The 19,210-nt window shown below is 41.3% G+C and overlaps 1 protein-coding gene across 1 annotated transcript; it reads right to left on the reverse strand.

Annotated features, from left to right (window-relative positions):
- Nucleotides 1–1,128: 1,128 nt before the first annotated feature.
- On the reverse strand, nucleotides 1,129–7,844 carry LOC148160773 (receptor tyrosine-protein kinase erbB-4-like). The gene is made up of 4 exons (XM_088014885.1): nucleotides 6,393–7,844; nucleotides 2,678–2,819; nucleotides 2,171–2,284; nucleotides 1,129–1,289 (listed from the first exon to the last, which is right to left on the reverse strand). The coding sequence occupies exons 1-4, from the start codon at nucleotides 6,720–6,722 to the stop codon at nucleotides 1,159–1,161; spliced, it is 717 nt and encodes a 238-aa protein (XP_087871011.1). The 5' UTR covers nucleotides 6,723–7,844; the 3' UTR covers nucleotides 1,129–1,158.
- Between the last annotated feature and the right edge of the window lie 11,366 nt (nucleotides 7,845–19,210).

A 19,210-nucleotide genomic window follows, 5' to 3' on the forward strand; every position in this document is an offset into this window, starting at 1 on the left:
ACTTTACACGTTCCTCAGATGTTCACTGCTGCTTTTTCTTTTTTGTTGTTTTTATAAGAGGATGATGAAAGGGGAAATAGAAGAAGGGTTTATTTCTTAGGTGGAGACAAAGAGAGAAAGCAGCCTGCACTAATTAAAAGAATAGATTTCATACTTTGGACATTCAGTCTGGTTGCACTTGCCGTTTAATGACAGATTATATCAGATCAGCCTCTATGGAAATGACATTAACAGGGATGGAACAGGAAATGGCGGGGGATGGAGTGGCCATTGCTCTTTTTTATTGCTGGTGTTTTCATAATGAAAATGCAGTTTCACTCCATTAGCCGTTTGGTTCAACTGCAAGTCGCTGTTTAATATGAAGAAAAGCGGTTTGTAGACAGGCCCCTTTAGGGCTGTAACAGCTAATGCATAAACATACACACTCAAACACACACACTCTAAAAGTCTGTTGAACCATCACACACACATACCAGTAAACACAAACCAAATGGGTCACCTGTGATCTCCTTGACAGTGCGGAAGACACTGAGACGCTCCGGGTCCAAAGGTCCGATGCCGTGGTACATGTCCCTATGAAACACACAGCAATCACTTCAGAGACCATCACTTCATTCAAGACAAACTCAACGATTGTATTCCTCTGCCACCGTGCTTGGCAGCTGGTACGCTGTGGTTCTGACCAAACATTGTCTACCCTGGTCTGCAACTTCCCCACTGATATAAACCTATAAATAAAGTATAATCCAGGTCTACTGGTCAATCAGGTAGAAATCTCTCTGTCTTCTACTAGATCCAGTTCTAGAGATCAAAGGTCCAGAAGGGAAAGCCAATGTTCCAAAGTGTTTCAAGGTCAAAAGGGAAATAGTTTCTCACCGCTGCCTAAGTTCTGGGTCTCCATTCGGATTTTCTTTTAGCGGCAAACAGAAATGTTCAAAGCACCCTGTTCTATAAAGTAAGTACACCCTAAGGTTCAACAGCCTTAAGGAATGATCTGAACCCTCTCACAGAGAACTTCATGGCTCTAGCTGCAAAAACAAATCCAAAGCATCACTGTGCTTGATCATTTGGATGGGTTTTGTTTTTCTTGTGTGGCTGGTATTCTGTTTGGTTTCTCTGCATTCCGGTCATATATTTCTAAATGACTGATCTTGATACTCACCCTTTGATGCCGGTGATGAGAAAGATGAGATTGCCATTGATTTTGGTGCAGTTGACAAACTTGTCTATGTTGCTGGCGTCCACAGTCTGAGCCGTCTGCAGGCTGCCCGTCCCGATGCCGTCGCACACTGACAACGCAAACACAGTCGCACGTCAATCTGGCAGTTAGTGTTGTCGTGGCGAGGTGTCCAAGGTGTCCTTGTAAGAACCTCTAGAAGCCATTTTTCTTCCCCTTTGCAATGTTTTCCCTCCCATCCTCTTTCATCAAAATAAAGTCCTTTGGTGCTCCGGCGGGGCCGTGGCCCCGCTCCACGCATTTGAATTCTTTTGATGAAAGCACGGGCCAATCTCCATCCATTCCCTCTCCATAATGAATTCATTACATCTGCATTAATTACACTCAACCCGGCGCGAGCCAAGTGTTTCTGACACGGGCAGAAGGGAGGGATGATGAATAAGGCTGGCATTAAGTGGTGTAACCACTTTCTGATAGTGATTTATACCGGCCAATTCCATATCTGAAATGTTAATTTGTTATCATTTCCCACAGTTCCTTGGGCTATCCCTCATTAACCCGTCCCGGTGACGTGACGATGTAATCAGGGGATCGGCCAATCGGCTGATGGCGCGGCCGCGGCGCGCCGCCTGGAGGAAAACATTATTGCCGTCCTCTCTGAAGAGAAAGGGCAGATCGGTTACCTTTGTGGAGAACAACCTGATGAAGAGGATAATCTTCACTACTGAGCTAATGCCGCTTAATTCCACGACAGGCATTTTGGGCCGTTAGCTGACGTCTCTGTAGCAAAACGACTTCAGGTAGCCACTTCTCATTAAGAGGCTATTTTCTCTTAATTAACATTCCGACTGATGTCGGGATCAAACGTCTGACCTTCATTGACGCCGCATTTCTCCTCCGGAGAGGAACGTTCACCGGAAACAATTTTCAGATCACAGAAAGCAAAACTCCAGAATTGGATTTACTGTGAACACGGATGACAACACGACTCACCTTTAGGGCAGATGTCGGTGCATGGGATGCACATTTTGATGCGGTTCTCCTCCACCTCCATCTTGTTGCTGGGACACGCTCTGACGCAGGAGCTGTGGTCCACCACGAAGTTATCTGACAGAAACGAGAAGCCATGAACACAGACGCTCCCTCTGACGATGCAAACCCAGAGCTGAGGGATGATAAATCTCATCTGATGATCAGTGGATTCGGAATATGCAATCTGTCGCCTGACTTTTAATTCACGCTGGGCTAATTGCTCCTGCACTGCAGACCCTCCACAGCCGAGAACGGAGAACTGCTCTTTGCTTCTTTGCCGACATCAGTCCAAGCAGATGGTGCGGCAACTTAGCTAATTGAGATACACCATTTGTTTAGGCTGGAGCCACTTATCTTGCCTCGCAATAATCGTCTGGAGTCTAATTTCGGCGGAGATTAGAGCATGCTCGCTTCTTCTGGAAGACTTCATTAACACCTTTATGAGCGTCAACAGCGCCTCGGACTTACGGGGGCATTTCTTCACGCAGAAGGCTCCGTAGGTGTACTTGGCTCGGGGGTTGGGCTCCAGCTGGAAGGAGGTGGGGTTGTAGACAAACGGCTGGGGGCACTGGGTGACACAGGCGCCGCTGTTGTTGAAGTTGGTGCAGGCCTGCAAGATAATACAGGAGTAACAATATAGTCACTGTGATCTACTGGCAGCAGTGGATGTTACGACATCATAATACAATCATAAAATCCGACTCTCTATGTCACGTATGTCAAACTCAAGGCCCGTGGGCTGCATCTGGCCCGCTGTAGCTTTTTATGTGGCCCTCTGGATTGTAGACTAAACAATAAGTGTGCTTAAATATTATGTTCAATCAAATCAATGCAGTTTTTATTTGTTTACTGCTAAATTATGTCCTTCAGTCCCTCCGGTTTCTTGAGAATTATCGTGGAAATTCACGTAAAAATCAACAAATTGCACTAACAATTGGGAGTTTATTGCAAATGTTTCTCAAAAATTGTCAAGAGCTTTCTTACTTGTACTAAACAGCTGCCTCAGCTTTAATTGATGTCAGATTACAGACAATAATCTATACAGCAAGTAATTAAAAAGTCACATTTGCCATCATAAATAAGCACAAACATGGCAAATATTTCCCAACACTTTGATTTTTATTGCAAAAAAAAAAAAAAAAAAAAAAATCACACAAAGAATCAGAAAATCCTGGAGGGATTTTAAGGATTCATTGATATTTTAACAGTTTGTGAACAGGTTTTATCAATACATTTTGGTACAACCAGCCCTTTAAGAGCATTAGTGTTCTTGATTTGGCCTAAAACGAAAATGAGTTTGACACCCCTGCTCTATGTTGACAAAAACATGGAAGACAGAAATAAATGCAAATATTCACTCCTCACCTTACACAGTGAATGCTTATCAGTTTTTGTATGTTTATGCCGAGTCTGTTATCATCAGCAGTGATAGCAGTGCATATGCACATAACACAATGGGAGCGCTAACTTTACATCCATAGAATATCCAGTATAAGACGATTCAACAATACTTTTTCTCCCAAAAGAAGAAGCAGTCAGTCTTGCATCGAATCTGAAGAAGCCTCTGACTGAAGACCTGCTCTATAACCGTCTCATAACCAGCATGACATACTAACAGTTCAGTATCCAGGTAGCAGAGACGAGATTCCACAGCAACACGTCCTGATGGACATCATCAGCTGTTAGTTACTACTGCTAATCCACACCCTTTGCTGCTCCTGTTTCCATTTCGGTCTAGTCGCATGAATAGAAAGCCGGCAGAGAGATGCTGGAGGAAATTATTCTTCATCCATGAAGCTTCCTTTTTAACTTTTCTGGGATTCGGGGTCGTAGTTCAAGGAATATTTAAGTTTAGAAAATGTTAATTAGCTGCTCCCAGAAGCAAAAACAATACCTTGTTGCTATGGTTACACACCAAAAACAGCTGTCCAAAAGGTAAAAAAGAAAGAGAAGAAGAATAAAAAACTTCTTCAGGGAAGTTAAACGTTATAATTATAAATCTAATACACATGTACGCCCTTTTTAATGCTGCCCTTGGCAAATGTCAATAGCCCACTTTTAACTGAGCTTATGTTTTTGGATATAACTAAAGACATTAGTTATGAATTGGTGCAAAATAGAATTTAAATTAAATATTTCAATCTGTATTTTTAATTTTTAGTGCGATGAACATTTGTGGCTTCTTCCAGAAAAAAATAAATAAATAAATGAATAAGCCCAAACTTTAAATGCTTGCATCTCCTCCCATAAAGGTGTGGAGTTGCTGTTGAGGTGAGAGACATCAGTCACAGTGAGGGAAGGAGAATTACAGCAGCACATCATTTTTACGCCGCATTCCAACATGCGAATCATGCGGCTGCTTCCCGTCTCTGCGGATGCCAAATGGGAGAAAAATTGAAGCCATTGATCCAAGGCCATGATGTAAACGGCGTAATGTTCTCCCATAAAGCCCCCTTTAAGCGTCTTGACGTCCATGGCCATCGGTAATTGAGTTGGACGGGCCTTTAGGTGAGTTACAGCAGCAATATCCACTTCGTCGACGTGCAAGTTTGCAAAACAAGAAGAAGTTGGGGTGATAAAAACGGTCATAATTGGAACGCCAAATCCCAAATTTGATAACAGTGAGCTTTTACAAGCCTGTAAAATGGTTTGTCAACAGGCACAGAGCGTTGGAAAGTCCCTTTTTACCATTTTATCACATTACAACCACAAACTGGTTTAATTTTAATCTGAAGAAATGACAGAAAGTAGAGCAGAACTGACATATGGCTGCAATTAAAGCTGAATGTCTTAGATGGAGATTGTGTGTGTTGACGTACATTTTCGAGATATGCCATGAATTCTCAGTTAGATCTAGAACTGGACTCTGACTGGTCCATTCTAACAGAGGACTAGCGGTATTAGTGGGCGTTATGGGAGGGGGTTCTCGGTAGACTCAAAGTGGGCAGTTCACCACAGACACTGCTTGGCTAGTTTCGGCAGCAGAAATATTACAGAAATTATATTCCCTTACTTTTCTTAATACTCGTGTCAGTTTCGCATTATTTCAGGAAACAAAATGGATTTTTCTTAAATGTAGTGGCAAGGTATAAAGATTTAGCCCTCCCTACTTATAAACATCTCTAAAAAAATCCCTACTGTTAATTATTTAAACAGTAGGGACATAAAAGCATATGCTGATGCTTTTATTTTGAAATGTGACAGGAAGTTCTGTGTTAACTGAGGCGGAAAGAAAAGTTATGAAGACGTCACTAATGTTAGACTAGCTAACACAGTCTGCCAGTCTAAGTGCTTAATAAGTTACAACAGCTAGCTGGTAAACACCTACTTCACCTACTTCACCAGCTTGATGAATTAGGTGTCTGCAGTCATACATACTTGGTTGGTGAATAGCTAATATCCTCTAAAAATGCTTCTGGCTGCCTATTTTAATAGCTCAAACACCATACATACCTTAATATTCCTTCATTCACGCAGTAGAAAGGGTCTTAGGGCTACCAAAGAAGCTAACATTTACAGTCTCCCTTATGTTGGCTATTGGGTTCAGCCAGTCGGCGCAAAGGAAAATGAAAGGTATTCCCGAATATGCTGGTTTGCTAACACCAGCCAATAGTGCATCAAGTAGCTTATTGGCTGCTTGATGTCAATAGCTACGACAAGCTAGCTTAGCTTCGTAAGCTGCATTTTTGGAATATTTTTGATATGCTAACAAAAAAAAAAAAAGGAAATAGTTAATTTTGTGTGAATAGTCCCTCAAAAATGATGCTACCACCACCAAAGTGCTTTTGGAAAATTTGCAGTGGACGTTCTTTCGGCAGCGTCTTTTTTAAAGCCTTCCTTTCCCATAAAGGTCAGATTTTTGGAGCGTTGCACTGTCGAGGTGGACCTCCATGTTTCTGTGGGATATCATTTTAACCTTCTGCACAACTTTCTCCCTGACCTGTCTGCTGCTGTTCTTGAACTTCATGAGGTTGTTTTTTGTTTTATAACTTTCATAACTTTTGAAGGAAATTTGTTGCAGTAGATTTCATTCGATGAATTCCAACATAATTAATGGAAGTTGGTGGTTTTAACCCAATAAAATGTGGGGAAAAATTCAACAAGGTTACACTTTAGTAAAAGCATTAGAAGCAAAGGGGATCGTTTCAAAAGTTAAAGAAGAGAAATCAAAGAGCAGACTCACAAAGCAGTCGGTGTCCTTGGGGCCAGAGCAGCCGCCGGCGCATTCTCGATGGCAGCAGTCGCTGACGTAAGGCCCGAAGCAGCGACCGTCACACTGCTCTGCACACACCGATTTTGTCACTGCCCAAGAAGTGAGAAGACCGAATTTTAAAAGGTCTGACACACACACACACACACGCACGCACACACACACACACACACACACACACACCCACATTCCTAAAAGAGACAATATACCACCACCCTCAGCCTTCGCGACCGTTATGTGACACGAATGAAATGAAAGGTTTCTGCTTCCTAAAGGTCGAGACAAGTGGATTTGTGAGCACATACTTACAGAGTTAGACAGACGTAAAGAGAAAAAAAAAAAAAAACGTGAAGCGCCCTCTGGTTCACGCAACACCTGCCAGAGAGACTCTCCTCCTCCAGCCTGAGCTCAGAGCCAAGCAGCTGAAAATTGTGCTTGGCAGGTACGAATCAGAGGTGCCATGTCGGAGGTGCAGGGAAAAGCAGCAGCTTCTCCCGAGAAAGGGAAAGAAAAGATTTCCGTTTGCCATTAAAAAAAAAAAACCAACAAGAAAAAAAAACTGTATTTATCTGCTGCCATAATAGTTCTAAAGCTCAGTTATTTATTTTCTTTTTCTATTTTCCATTTTTTTCTTTTTCTATTTAAAGCAATGTTGCCAAAAACGTTTGTTGCTAAGTATCTGGAAACCCTGTGAGAATGTGACTATAAAATGTTCTTTAAATAATAATAATGGTCTGATTGTATTATCTTATAGAAAATGTAACCAGTTTTTATTCATTAAATAAAAAAAACCCCAGCAAAAATATATTTTATTGCAGAGGAAAATATCAATATCTTCCTACACTTTAGCTCACTCCTAGCTGTGAGGTTAGAGGGATGCACTCCACTTCATCTCAGTGGTGCCAAAACTAACTTTGACTAGGCCAGGATTTTCCATTTCATTGTTTTTCATCCAATTATTGCAAGAATTCAAAGTTTTATACCTTAGTTTATTCTTTATCTTTTATTAAGTTTTATATCAGTCCTCAAAAAAGTTTCTCAGTATTGCTAAAATTGTGTCCTAATTTTTATACATTACGGTTCTCTTAAAGCCGTTTTCTTTTTTGCATTGGAGCTAAGACGCAGATTTACACACCAAGCAGAACGTAGCAGCCAGCAATCAGAAGGTTGGAGGAATTAATAACTGCTGGGCTGCCAACATAACACTACAGATGTGGAACAACAACAAGCCTCTGTGGTTCATTAATCTGTGAAAAACAGCATTCATTCTACAAACTGCTAACACTCGCATGGGTTCACTTCTTGAACATTCTGCCTGTTTATTGTTCCACAGCTTGTTGGTTTATTAAATTATCAGCTTTTACTAATTCAATAAGAGCAGCAAGAAAATCCTCTCTAAAACAGCTGTTTGTTTTTTTTCTGAGCTCCTCCTTGATTTAGATGTCGACACCAATGATTGTGCCAACAGATACATTTTCTTATTTATATGAAAATCAAAAATCAAACATAGTGAAGTATGGGGCGTTTATATGAAATGCTCTAAGAAAGTGAGACCAATGAGACATTGGCTCATAATGACTTAGTTTCAAAGGTTTGAACTAACTTAACTCTATGGAAAAATGGGAACCCAATCCATCTGGGTCTTAGATGTGTTGCACAATTACAACAGATTTAATCAAGAATGACTAATAACCCCACTTGGCCCTACGTGTCATGTAGAACTGGTTGTGCCAGTATCGGCTCCATTTTAAGCGGTTCCTCCCCATTTTTTGGAACCCCTTGGCTATTTGACTGACAGCAGACGCGTTCAGTGATTGGCCAGCAGTAATTGGTGAAACGGCGAGCTAAAAATCAATAACTCTATGGTCAAACCTTGAGATCCAAAAACTTTAATTAATTGTGGTGAAGGATTGCATCCAAAGCAACCTGCAATTCACAAATATGGCAAGAGAATTTGGAGAAACTGTCCTCCCAATAACTGTCCGCATGCGCAAAATGACATCACAGGAGCGTTGACCACAGCTCCGGTTATGGTCATCACATAGTGATAAACAATGGAGACACACCCAACCAAGCTAGAACCAAACCAGACTTTAACTGGCAGTGAGACTTGACAACAAATAAGAGGTTTTAGTTGGGGGCAAGACAAGAAGAACAAGAACCCTATTCTGATGCCAGGCAACGTTTTCCCACCTGACGTCTTCATTTGCTCTAGGGTGTATTTAGGTACAACCTAGAACAGCCCCATCCTAAATAGGCTCCATACACCCCGTCCTAAATGCCTTTAAGGTTTGCTCTCCATGTAGTTATTTCAGTTCATTTCCATAAGACCTATATGAGACCCAGCTAAGGCTAAAGGTTCCCGAAAGGGTTTTCTAGTATGTAATGGAACCCAAATAGGTCCCACACCGAAACTAACGTCAACTCATCCTGAAAATGATTCACATAGGATTCACATACACATGCTAGTTTCTAAACATTTGCTTATGGGGGCCATGTGGGTATGAAATAGTGATAAAAATAGGCCCTCATATTGTGTTCGGTCACATTTGATGCTCATCATCTCTGGATAAGGAGTAGGAGCCACTTTAAACTGATCCTCCTAATACCGGTATGAGAGCCAGATAATACCTACATAGGGTGTCTAATGAGTTTTCCAGATAGCGGTTGTGTTTGGTCTACTTGGCAGACTGTGACTCAGTGGGTAAGTTAAAACTTTTGAAAGGCAGAAAGTCTAGAGAGCTAATGGTAAATACCATAAATGTGCATCGAGTCTTTTCTCGTTGGGTTAAAGCTATTTAAAAAATTGGCTAAAAAGCCAAAGCAGATTAGTAATAACCAGGTCTGGGGTTGCCATGGAGAAGATCCAGATACAAACTGTCCACACTCACATGTTTGACACTGGCTTTCCTGAGGACCCCAGCAGCGTCCGATGCAGGAGCGATGGCAGCGCCTGCCTGGAAAACAAAGCAAACACGTCAGACAAACTCCAATGAAACCGACACGTCGCAGCGAGCGGGACGCCAAAACTTTCTCCTGACTGGTGACAGGGACACAATTGTGGAAACTCCTGAGCTGACGAGACAATAGAGTGGTTGTGGTTGGTGAGGAAGAAGAGCGTGAAAACAGGGCCTCTACTCCCTTTCTGTCAGGGAAAGTGGGACCTGACAGCGCTCATCTGGCTGTGGCCCATCATCAAGACTTAATTGACTATGGGTTAATTACACAGTGAGTGGAACAACGCCGCCGATTGTCACCCGGCCCCTTCAGCCACTCCCACCACAGGTCCCAATGTTAAATACTGTCTACATCTTGGCAACGGGCGCCAATTTGGCAACCTCCACTCCCACGCACTCTCTTGTCATTTTTGTTGGCCCACCTCCTCCACACTTTAGTGCTTTACCCCCCCCCCCCCACCACCACCACCACCACCACCACCACTCTCTTCCTCCATCAGCACCATCTAATCAACAAAATAACAATGTTTCACACATTTTGCATCTAAAGGTCTCTCCCAAAATGTTTTTCTTGGTCTTTCAGTAACCTGCTCTCCATGAGGTCTGGTTTGCTACGGTTTCAAGTTAATTTCCCTTTGAGACTTGAATAAACCTGAAGCTTGGCAACTTCTTCCGATGTTTTTCACTCATGACTAATCTCTCTCACTCCAAAGTGTTTTAAAGCCCCTTCCATATTGATGTGCAGCAACATTTCCTTGGAGTTAGCATTGTGTTAACTCCAGTTTGTCTCAAACTTCCAGAGCACCAGCCTCTATAGAGGTGGTCACAGCAGTGAGGATAATTTATTCAAGTTAAATTCACAAATTGTCTAGACAAACCTCATAATGTATCCTTTCAACTCACCCAAAGGTTGAGATACACACACAGAAAAGTTTGCAAGAGTCTGTCTTCAACCGCCAGTTCGTCTGACACCAAATGTCCACCGGACAGAGAGGGAACCGCGCCACTTCAAACTAGCTGTCAGCTTTATTGAGATTTACAAAGAGCCCAGCCGACAGCAGTTCCATGGGCTTTGCTGCAAAAGCCATGCTGGTTTCAACTCCACTGGAAAGGTTCGCATGTTGATCTAACACCAAGTGATTTCGCTTCCAAATACCCAGCAGGCAAACAGAATGAAATAAAAGCGATAGGTCATGAATGTTCATGCGTGGGTCCGTACGGACGCTGGGAGATTGGGGGGAAAAGGGGTGCTTTTGGACTTTACTCACATCCGTTGTTGCTGTTGTTGGACGGAACCACCAGCAGCTCCGCCTGGGGGTTCTTGATAATGTCGCGCCAGTGGATGGTGTCGGCGTGGCACAGGAACTTGTTCTGGTCCACGTACACGCCGCCGCTCAGTATCTCTGCACGGGGAGAGAAAAGTTGGAGGGAGACAGGAAGAAAAATGAACAGAGAGCCATGGATTTATGGCGGATTTATGGCACATGTACACCGTGGCAGGAAATCAATACTTCAAGGTTAACTCTTATGGTTCTTTTGTGTGGAAGCCCCGCATTGCAAACGGCATTCCCTTGAAGCGCGTCTGAGCATGAAGGTAAATGCTATTGACAAATGTGCACCGTAATTCAATGCCACGTCCACAAGCACTGATGGCTGGAATAAAGAGACTAATCAACTAAAGGCTGCTGGATGGATTTCACATGCAAACTTAACAAAAGCTTTTAAGGAGAATATATTGTGTAATTTTAAAATTAAGTGATTTCATTTAGCTGCAGATTTCCTCAGTCTGGAAGGCAAACAACAGGCTGAGACAGGAGACTGATGCATTTAGAGTATCTGCTGACTTTTATCTGAAAGTGAACTTGAATCATCAAACACACTCGACTTCTGTCAACTGGTTCTTCTTTCAGATTGCGTCTTTTCATATTTTTTTTCAGATGCCCAACCACTCAAACACATTTTATTGAAATTTTGTAGACTAGACCGACTCTAGTGTTGTGAGTAGAAATGATCCGATTTCAGTTTCTTGATGATCGCCGATCATCTTTTGTTGCTTTTGTTTAAGATGACCTGACAACTGAGGAAAATTTACCAATTATAAAAATTAATTAGTTATTTTAGTTGCTAAGCAATGACTTAAAGACATCATATATTAATGAAACAAGTAGAATAGTCTGATTTCTGTGCCTGCATCACTTCCTGAGTTGGCAAACCAAATTTATGCCATTCTTAAGTTGTCATCAAGGGCCGCACAAAATCATTCCAAGGGCTGCAAACGGCCCCTGACCTACACTTTCAACACCCCTCTAAAAGGGTTTCCAGAGGTTGGTTTCTGTACTGGATTTTGCTTTGAGATATATTTCACATTAATATAAAAACTTCTTCTTTTCCCCTGGCATAAAATCCCATTAGAACACATGAAGGTTTGTGTCTGCGGCTCAGAACAACAACAGCTGCTTAATGAAATCGGATTTCTGAACCATGTGACTTTACAGGAAGGTTAGCGGCGCCGCCGTAAAGGCAGGATCCCCATACCGAGCAGGCTGTAACAGCAAAAATATGTTTTTCTCAAGGACCGGTGGCCTTAACAGATGCCAGAGTAGGATAATAAAGCCTAATCCCTCTCTATGTTACTAATCCAGGTTTTGGACACAGACTCTGACTATAATGATGCGGCGGTAATCCACCTCCCTCCCGAGCCGTGACCTACGGCGGCAGATCCACCACCGCCGCTGCTGCTTCCTCTGCAGCTGCAGCCCGGTGCATCACTAAACCTCCAGAGGAGGGTGGAGGGAGGGGATTTAGATGCAATCACCTCGCATTCCCCTGTATCCTCCAACATGAAGCCTTATTCCAGGAAAGCACTTGTCATAATAAATTAAATTTAATTTAAAATAAGTTGGAATGCGGCTCAGATTAGAGACGGATAAGCTCAGAAAGAAAAGAAGGGCATTGTCTCTCCGGGCAGATTATTAACAGCGTATGAATTATGCGGACGCCTCGGCAACTCGGGAAGCCACACACAGGAAGCTAATCATTACCATCCGACACCCTGATTAAGGAAGTGGGCCTTGGTGGCGACAGGGACATTCATTCACGGCCTCTTTAGAGGTGACATGGCGCTTCGTCTGCCTGCTGAACGGCCTGCAGCACCCGGTTTATGTAATCATGTTCCCGTCAGCGCGGCGCATCCATCACCGCACGCCCCCGTTCACAAGCAGAAACATTCGCGAGCTCCCTTCAAAAGTGACGCAAAGAACGCTCTTAAAAGAGACAATGCAGGGTGAGACGGATGGGTGACCTGAGGTGACCTTGGTCCGACCTCAGCCCAGATCCTGCAGCGCTGTGACGAATGCGGAGAAATGAACACCGGACTGTAACCAACCAAGGCGGCCCGTCGCTCGGTAACGGCGGCCGGCCTTGAGCTTCTGAATGATGTCTGAGTTTAGGAGGAACTCTAAACTCAGCAGATGTTCCCGGTGGGCCTGGAGAGGTTGAGGGGATTTATGGTTAAGTCAATGCAGCATCCGGACACTCAGGTTCTGTCACTTCATCCACATTACTGCACAAATACTTAATATTTTATTAAACTAATGTTTTTCTGCACTCTATCATAGTTTTTCCACTTCTAAGCACTGGACCCAGCTCCCACTGCACTGAAGAAAACCAAATGAAATCTCTCCAATTCCTTTTATTTAAATTGAATATTTATTACGTTTTATTAAATAAAAAAAAGATTCTGTGACATACGTTCTTGTAGTAAAACAGATGAACCAATAAATATATGGAGATGATTTACAGGCCCAGCCACTGTCCAGTGGTTATAGGGACATTATTGACTTAACACAAGTGCTGGAGAGGCTTCACGTTCCCAAGACAACCAAAAAGGTAAATAGCAGAAAAAGTCAAAAATGACAAACTGAACTACCTTTTCCACCTGGGACCTTTGGGTAATGGCAGATATAATGGATTTTGATACTTTCTGGAGAGCCGTCCCTCTGTCAGGGCCCGACTCGGCCCCCAGATGTTCCTGTAAATGCCAGCGGCCGCACTCCAGCACACAAATTGCTGTCCATCCAAGCAGGGGCGCTAACTCTTCCAGCACCGGGGATGACAAGCCTGGACCAGGTGGCCATTCATTACTGGGGCCGCGGGCACCTGCTGCACTCCAGCAGCGCCGATGACTCCATAACTCCAGGTTTCCATCAGGAAGCCGCAGAGGACGGATCGGCTTCCCTTTTGATTCACAGGTCATCGTAAAAACTAGTTCTCCGCATCGCTGGTGGATGCTCAGGGTCTGTACAGGCACAGGAAGTGGTTTAACAGCTGTTCTCAAATGAATGTCAAACTAATTGCTGCTCTACGGAAGGCCTGACATGCAAAAAAAAGATATGAAAAACACAAAAAAATACACGGATAAAATGAACAATGGTTTTAAAATTGTTTCTATAACATTTCAGAGCAACACACACAAAAAAACGAAACTAACTCCAAATGTTATTTTTCATAAATTTTAAATAGAATTTAATTTGATATTTAATTTGAAATAAAAATAAAAACTGTGCAAAACTCAAGAAAAAAAGCAATGTGTTATTCCGTTTAAACAACAGTTGGGGTTTACAAGTAATCATTAAAGCTAACTTTTTTCGTTATTTCCAGCTGTCAGCATTGCTTCGGTGTGGAGTGCTTTACATACTATTTTGGCCTTTGGTGCATGTTAGTGTACTTATCTAGAAAAATTAAGCATTTTGAAAATATGACAACTTTTTTTGTTATATTTTGTGAAATTTGTGGAAATAAGGCAGATTTTTGAGAACCATTTAAATATTACACATCATGATATGTGTAGAATTTCACCAGTTTTTAATTTGTCTGATGTTCTGCTTAATGTCTAAATATCAGTTATTAAATCACACCACATTATTACGATACAATTTATCACTAAAATGTTTAAAAATGTGAAATTAAAACTATTAAAAGGAATGCTAAATTTTTTTATTTGATTTTTTTTTTTTATTCTAAAAAATATATGTAATTTCTGATTTATGTATAAGTGGAGGGCAATATGTTAGTGTAAAAGTTCAAATGTTACAAAATTCAAAACAAGAAAATTTTCCTGAAACATGAAACCTGGAATTAAAAACAAATAAACCATGGTCAGTGCAGCGGGGATTCCAAAAGTAAAATTATTCAAAGATGTTAAATAAAAAGGTTTAAACATTTTCTTAATGAACTGCAAAAATGACTAGAACTAAAATAATTGAACTTGGCAGTTTGGCTGCTGAGTCTAGCAATATTTTGAATAGTAACTTATTTTAGGCTGAACATTTTGAGATTCACAGATACAGAATTCAATATGATATAATTAGTTATTTTACTTCAAGATGCTGCGTTCTTTCAGTATTTGTTTACTTGTTTTATATTTTTTGCAAGCTTCACATAAGTTTGCCAGGAAATTCTTGATTTCAATCAGAGCTTGGCTACATTTTACAAGTGGACCCCAATCTGGAGCCTTTATCTCCTGTTTCTGGTATTCTGTATGTTCCTGTCGCTCGGTGCCACCGGGCGCTGTGCTCCCCGTGAAGCCGTTTTATGTGCGCACAAGGCCGCCGAGGTCCCCCCTGCCATATGGTCAGGTCATGTTTAGCTTCTGGTGTAACGTTTTTGCTACAGATCTCTTGGCACTGGAAGAAAAAATAAAACAAAGAAGCTCTCAGCGTAATGGAGGAGTAAGATTCTTGGCGAGCGGAGGTTGAAGTGTCGGGTTGAATCAGAAATACGAGCCAAGGCGTGCGGTGGAACACGATGTGGGCTGGGATTGGGAGAATTTCTCAAAATATATATATACAAAATTTTAATTAATACCCTCATTGTATTAAAATGAGGTATTTATCCATTTCTTCTGGATTATGGAGAGATGTGGGTCAGCTAAATACAAAATCCCCAATGCTTTCCTTTGGTCTTAACCTGCTTTTTCATTTAATTTCTATCCAGTGCTTGAATTTTGAGGAAGACGCATAGAATAGGCCTGACACTTGATCCTCAGTTACATTCTTTCAAATACTTCAGGGTTTTTGTTGTTGTTAAATTTATGAAAATAAATTGTTGCAGTGGTTCCTCTGGGAGGCGTAAGAAGTCTTGAAATATCTCTCTACCAAACCCATTTTTGAGTTAATTCCACCATTAACTAAAAATAGACTAATTACCCAGAAAAAGTCTTTATATCCTTGTAGAAAGTTTCTTTGGAAGTGAACAGATTTGGAGGAGATTTCTAAGGCAGAGGGTTAGGGTAGCCTAACCCTACCCCTACGGATGAATGATATTATCGGCATGTATCGGCCGATATTAGCTGTAAAATTTAATATCAACATTAACCATTCTGTTGATAACCGACATTGACATTGTTTTTATATGACAAACCAGTGACAATGATACCTGCAGCACAGCACATTGTCAAATTTGCTCTTTTTGAGTGTTGTCATTGTCTTAGAGCAGGGGTGTTCAAAGTGGGTCCTCGAGGGCCGGCATCCTGCATGTTTTAGTCATCTCCCCTCACAACCTCCTCAGCAGGTCTATATTCCTCTTAGGGCTTCTAACGAGCCATCGTTTGATCCAAGTGTGCTAAACCAGGGAGAGAACTAAAACATGCAGGATGCCGGCCCTCGAGGACAGCCCTGTCTTAGAGGGAGCAGATGTCATTAATAAGTTTGACATTAAACATAATGCAATTTGAACATTTTTACATCATTTTCAGCCTCCTTTTTAGCATTTAGTAGGCTAAATTGACAAAGATAATACAGCATTTTAATGCCACAGCAGAGAAAGCCATATAGTTTCAATAAGTATCTATAGGAAAAAAATATCGGTATTGATAATCGACCAAATGAGTTGTAGTATATTGGCGTATTGGATACCGACCAAAAATACAATATCGTGCGTCCCTACTTTTATCTTATGCACAATGAGTGTTTGGTTCTGATCTCCATGGAGACCAGTCGAACAAAGGAACCCAAAATCCAAAGGAACAGGTGAGGAGTGGAAGTTACACATGCCTTTAGTATTTCAAAGCTCTGCTTTGAAAACCTGGTTGTTTCATGCGTACCAAACACAAATCCATTTCTTCCATCGTCGTAAGATTTTACACAACAGTGTACAAGAACTAGATGAGAAAATAGGCAAAAAAGCAAAGAAAATCCTTAAAATACTGGCAGAATACTTTAAAGACTAGTTGTGTTTCAGTTGAAGACTTAAACCAGGAAGTCTGAGTGTCCTGACAGCGTCACCATGACTTTTCATTGAATATTACTGTTAAACCAAAATAGGCAGCAGCATTGGCTTTCTTCACAACATTCATCTGTACAGCAACATTCCCAGAATGGGGAAAAGACTCTTAGTGAAAGTGAAAACCATTTCCATCCCCGTCTGCCTTTATAAGCCAATTAAACCCATTTCATAGGCATTCAGCTGAGCACAGTCCTTTATTTTGAAGTAGTTTCCAGGCAATGATAGTCAAAGCACCAATCAGTGACCGCAGCTCTGAACGAAGCCTGCTGATGAGCTTTCATCAGTGCTGCTAGCCACTTGTCCTGCATCTCTTCCTCTGCCTAATTACACTGATGAATAAGGCTGCGACAGCGATCCGTCCTCCGCTGATGAGTCCGTGCGTTTACCCTTATTGTCTCGTCTTAGCGGCAGGCGTGTCGCTTTTCACACAGCTAAAGTGGCGCGCGCCCAGGGCATCCGCCCTCTGCTCTTCTTCATTAGGAACCACCTAAAGCTCATCCTTCAGAAACACTCAACCCCGATTCTCACCCGCTCTCCTGATGTCGTTCTTATTTGAGTCGAACTCAGCGAAAAGCAACAGGAGTCAGCTCACATGCGCAGCTCTGACACCATACCTGGTTTGACGTTTTGGGTGTCCTCCACTGGCCTGTGTGAAAACTCACAATCAGAAACAGTGCATGACAAACTCTGTATATTTATGGCTTTTATTTTGAAGGCGAAGTCTCCACCCCAACCTAAGCATCCTTCCAAACAATGCTAATTCCTATAAGGAACCTTTGGGTAAAAATGTTCTAAGAGGAAAATTGACACAAAATAAAGAAGATGTATCAATAAATATATTTTAAATTTCCTCCTAAGTTAAATTGCTATGATCTGTTTGTGAGGATTTAAATGAACAGACTATATTGTTGCTTATTTTTGTGAATATGTTTTGTTGTAGATGATATCCACAGTTAATGGATATTTTATATTGGAATCATTTTTTATCTGGTGATCCAAAATTGTGTAAACTTTGTGTTGATGTTTTCACTACATATTTGAGTCACTGACTTTCATTCTCTGGGGTTAAAATCCATACAAATGTTACGTTTTCACACCAGGCGAAGGTAAGTTACAGAACGTCTCTACTCCTGTAGCTAGTGGTTCTGGTACCAAGTTGTGAAAATTATTTTGGTTCTGTTTTATCAGAGTAACAGAGTCGGTGTGTGAGTCAACATTATTAACTTCATTAGGATGTTTTTTTGTGTTGAAGAGACGTAGATAACACGAAGCGACTTTACAGAAACCCTAAAATATTCAACAGTTCTTGTGAAATATTGACGTATTGTAGCTAATTTTATTTTGTAACAAACAGAATATTATATTCTGTACAAGACACTGCCTCTTTTTTTTACTACATTTTGCAGAAAACTTTAAAGGTCAGTATGTTTTATTGCTCCACTTTTATTGTGCTAAAGTTGGCCCATTGCTCCTTTTTTTGTTATATTCTAAAAAAAAAGAGAAAAACTGTGATAGAGAAAAAATATGTATATATTTATTCAGGGGATTCGACATTTATGAAACTAATATGGACTGTGTGAGTTCAGATCTTCCAAGGACTTTACAGAAGAAGTCAGTTCTCTGCTGTGATTGGACGGCTTGCTAACCAGCAGAATGTAACAAAGTGAGCTAAATGTAAAGAGAAGTTCCCCAACGGTTCATGTTTGTACGAGATCTCCGCTCGTTTCCGTCCATCTGCACGTTCTCGGACACAGACCTGTCAGACGGCGTGACAGAAGGCGGCGAACTGTGTGGGGGAACGAAACAAATGGCCTTCATTTTCTTTGAGTGCAGACCCTCTTCAGGGAGCGTGACACGAGCGCAGCAAATCCGCAACTCTGGTAAAAATGGCGACTCGCATGAGAGCGAGAGCGAGGCGGCGGGAGCCGGAAGCGCCGACGTGTTCAGGAAAATTATGTTCAAATTCCAACTACCTGGGGGAAGAATTAGAAATGAAAACGATTGCAGAGGCGCAAAACTGCAAAACTAGATTTTTGGTGAAAAATACAACATTTCTGCTCTTAAGAGAATGTTTAGCCAGATGGATAAAACATTTTAGACTCTTTTTTTCTCCGATTGATGTAAGCTAAATTAGTTTTAAACATTTAATGATTCCATATTTCTTTCTTCAATGCTGTTATTTATTTCAACAAAAGGTGAATCTATAATATTTTCTTAAATGCTAAGTGATTCCATAACAATTTCCCTAACATTTAGGTTTTCTGTCAGATGTAACTCAGTGTTTTTCTTTAGTGAGTAATTCCACAGCTTTGAATTATTTCATAAAACAATTTTCATCATTTTGTCCTTCAACATATTGTTTCCCCTCAAAATTATATGATGCTTATCCTCAGTGCTTGGTGATTCTGAAATAGCTGGACTTTAAAATAAAGTCCAGCTATTTTCTTAAAATGTAACCAACTTGAAGTATTGATTATATATATATATATTTGCCAGAGGTTATAAAATTAAAAATAACTTTTTTATGGAGAAACATTTTAACACAGATGT

The sequence above is a fragment of the Poecilia mexicana genome, unplaced genomic scaffold (assembly GCF_051168715.1).
Source record: "Poecilia mexicana isolate PSO_F unplaced genomic scaffold, ASM5116871v1 scaffold_2, whole genome shotgun sequence".
Lineage (NCBI taxonomy): Eukaryota > Metazoa > Chordata > Actinopteri > Cyprinodontiformes > Poeciliidae > Poecilia > Poecilia mexicana.